Source organism: Aplysia californica, unplaced genomic scaffold, assembly GCF_000002075.1.
Source record: "Aplysia californica isolate F4 #8 unplaced genomic scaffold, AplCal3.0 scaffold00099, whole genome shotgun sequence".
Taxonomy (NCBI): Eukaryota; Metazoa; Mollusca; class Gastropoda; order Aplysiida; family Aplysiidae; genus Aplysia; species Aplysia californica.
In genome coordinates, this window is record NW_004797369.1 from 1,110,077 (window position 1) to 1,113,184 (window position 3,108).

The following is a 3,108-nucleotide window of genomic DNA, read 5'->3' on the forward strand; positions in this document are numbered from 1 at the left end:
TAAAAAAAACCCCCCCCCCCCCCCAAAAAAAAAGGCTAACCAGGACACAACATGGTCCACTTTACCAGTTTGGGCCTGATACGTTATCAAAAAGTATTTGTTGACCGTTGACTAGGCAAAGTCGGTTCTCAGTTTTCTGTGTGTGGGGCTGTCGTTAAAGACCGGATATGGTTGCTCGCTGTTCAAACGTACTAAGCCCAAAAAGCAAAAGGTTTCCGGAGAGAGAGAAAAACACAGCTTTATTTTTTAAAGTGTACTTACATTATGTTTTTTGTGGGGTTTTTATTGCTTTTTTAGCATTGATAATTTGAATTTTTACAAGATTTCTTCAGCACACGCAACCGATACAACAGTTTGAGTAGATCTAACTGCATTTGGACTTGGTCGATCTGATATGCAGCTGGCTGACATTATAACAATTTTAATGCTTAGATCTAAATCTTAGCGTTTCATTATTTTTATCTTAACTTTTGCTACATATTCTACCTCGCTCCAGACTGTCCTGGAAACTCACCTTTCCTTGAACTCAGCTGTATTGCACTTGAGAAATGAGCCTTTGTCTTCCAAAGGGTATCGTCGGCTGCCGGCGATGACTGTGTTTCCGTCGCTGGTGTAGAACTGGTAACTCGAACCATGGACCTGGAAGAGACACAATAAATAACAGTATTACAAAAGCCGTTAGCCTGCCGAGATAAGACTGGTGTTTGACAGGGAACTTTCATTCGAATAGAAAATACTTTTAATCAAATCTCCTTGCATGCACGGTGCATACGTATATTATCTGTGTCTTTGTTCGACCACAGCGCTATCGCCTTTGCGCAAAGTAATAGGCGTCTATGGTATAGCGCTGTTTAGCCGTTACAAATATTATAAGATGTGAGTTCAATTCTCATACGAGAAGGTGGGGTTGTTGTTTTTCTTTAAAAAAACAAACAGTTCTAATATATATTTTTCTACTGGAACGTTGTATCCCCCTCAGCCAGTTTGGTCCAGACATCCATGGTCGAAGAGGCCCGACTCCTGAATGACCTAAGTTGTGTTGATGAGGGCGTAAAATGTTTACATAATAGGCATATTCTTTAACTTAGTATTATGTTCCGTTGATCATAGGGGGATAAGAAAACGACGGGGTTTTCATATAAGATAGGTTTTTACACCAAGGAGACGCATAATTTTATTTTAAAAAGTATTCTATATCAAGGATTGTGATTCACCTTTAAGTATTTCTGGAGCAAACACTGGTTTACTGGTCTACTACCCTCTCTCATACAATGCAAGCACACACGCAAGGACACACCCACCCACAAGCAGACACACACACACACACACACACACACACACACACACACACACACACACACACACACAAACCCATAGGCCCAAAAAGAACGTGCGCCTGTGCCAGAGTCCTAGAAATTAATGTAAATTACATCAGTCAAAATATTTTTAAACAATACTCATTGGCCTAGAGCTAGACAGAAATCTAGGCTATAGGCTATAATATGTCAAAAACAAAATGAATAAAAGGACGTTTCTCTTACCTTCTCTGTGGCCACCCAGTCAGTGCACTTGTCATCCATGTCGATAGACGGGTTCTTTTTGATGGATTTCATACCCACAAACTCCATTTTAGACAGCTTGTAGACTATGTACTCTTGCTCCTTTTCTAACTTTTGATTAAATCCTCTGCTAGACACCGAATTAAGTACAATAAAGCTTTAGTTTGATAGGTCTACACCAAAAGATCTGATCATGAAGTGAAACGCGCTCGTTGATCTGAAACAATTACTGGATCAATCCCTTCTGTCGCCCTCGTTCTAAGGCCCAAAAAGCATGATGAAATAGTTGGTAAACCATGTGGCAAAAAAGAAAAGGCCAACGGTTATAATTTCTTTCTGTCAGTTTTGCAATGTTTGGTTGGTAGTGTTGGGAAATTTGAAATTGTGGAAAGTTATTTTAAGTAAGTGACTTATACCAAAGATTCTCTACTACCAAGACATTGCAATTCATTTTTGTGCTTTTGCAGCACGCCGTGGCGGGCCCGTTTAGCGCGTGATGGGCTGCGTCACTTGGGGATTCGAGGTTGGTTTCATCGCTGACAGCTTGGGGTGGTGTGTGTGTATGTGTGTGTGTGTGTGTGTGTGTGTGTGTGTGTGTGTGTGTGTGTGTGTGTATGAGAGAGAGAGAGAGAGAGAGAGAGAGAGAGTGTGTGTGTGTGTGTGTGTACGTGCGCGTGTATAACTTTGCTTGAGGAGGAGAAGAGGAGATGCAGAATGGTACAGGCTATTCTATGGAATAAACATTGCTGGGATTGTTTATAAAAGATAAAACAAATTAGCCAACAACAACAGCAAACTAACAAAAAGAACAAAAGGAAAAAAGGACAAAGGATTTTGTTTGTTTGTTTGTTTTTTGTAGTTGTTTTGTGTGTGTGTGTGGGGGGGGGGGGGTTGCTGTGGATGAGAAGGCAGAAAAGAAAACTGAAAATCAACAAACAAAACTAAGAAAGATCACAGATCGAACTCGGGCTGTTGTTTTTTTTGGTCCAGTCATTTGATATCGCAACGATGGTTTTTTTGTGTGGTAGTTAGTCACTGGTCGACGTCCTATTAATTACAGAATATTACTACTGTGCAAAGCTGCAGTAAACAACAACTTTGTTCTAAGTAGCTAGAAACGATCTTTTTAAATCGAAATCACTCAGGTCAATTTTTGGGTCGGTCGTTACACTTTCAGCGTCGGATGTAATGTATATTTTTCGTCAGTGCCAAGCTGTAGCAAAGAACAAAATAGACTTATTCTAGAACTTCATGTACGTCTTAGCTGCTGGACAAGGTCTTAACTTTTAAAAAATCAAAATCACTAATGTCTATTTTTGGGTCAGTCGTTACCACTTTCAGTAATCTATGTAATAACATAGTGCTGAGTGACTAAATATCTTTGTCCAACTTAAGAAGTGAATGTATTGTGGCGGCACACAGTCTTGCATTACACTTTCTTGATGTAACGATCTTTTATAACACTATCTGGCAGATTCAAACTGTCCTTGTCTCTTCTTAGTGATATCAATTAACAACTATGTTTCCCCATCATACGGGTGCTATCAAA

General features: G+C 39.8%; 1 protein-coding gene across 1 annotated transcript in view; it reads right to left on the bottom strand.

Annotated features, from left to right (window-relative positions):
- The window catches only part of LOC101855715, a 5,593-nt gene extending 3,745 nt beyond the window's left edge, over positions 1-1,848 (bottom strand). The window contains exons 1-2 of the mRNA XM_005095271.3: positions 1,542-1,848; positions 515-639 (exon numbers count right to left, since the gene is read on the bottom strand). Coding sequence (XP_005095328.1) covers positions 515-639; positions 1,542-1,628 — 212 coding nt within the window. The 5' untranslated portion in view covers positions 1,629-1,848. The remainder of the gene's footprint in view (positions 1-514; positions 640-1,541) is intronic.
- Positions 1,849-3,108: the final 1,260 nt, after the last annotated feature.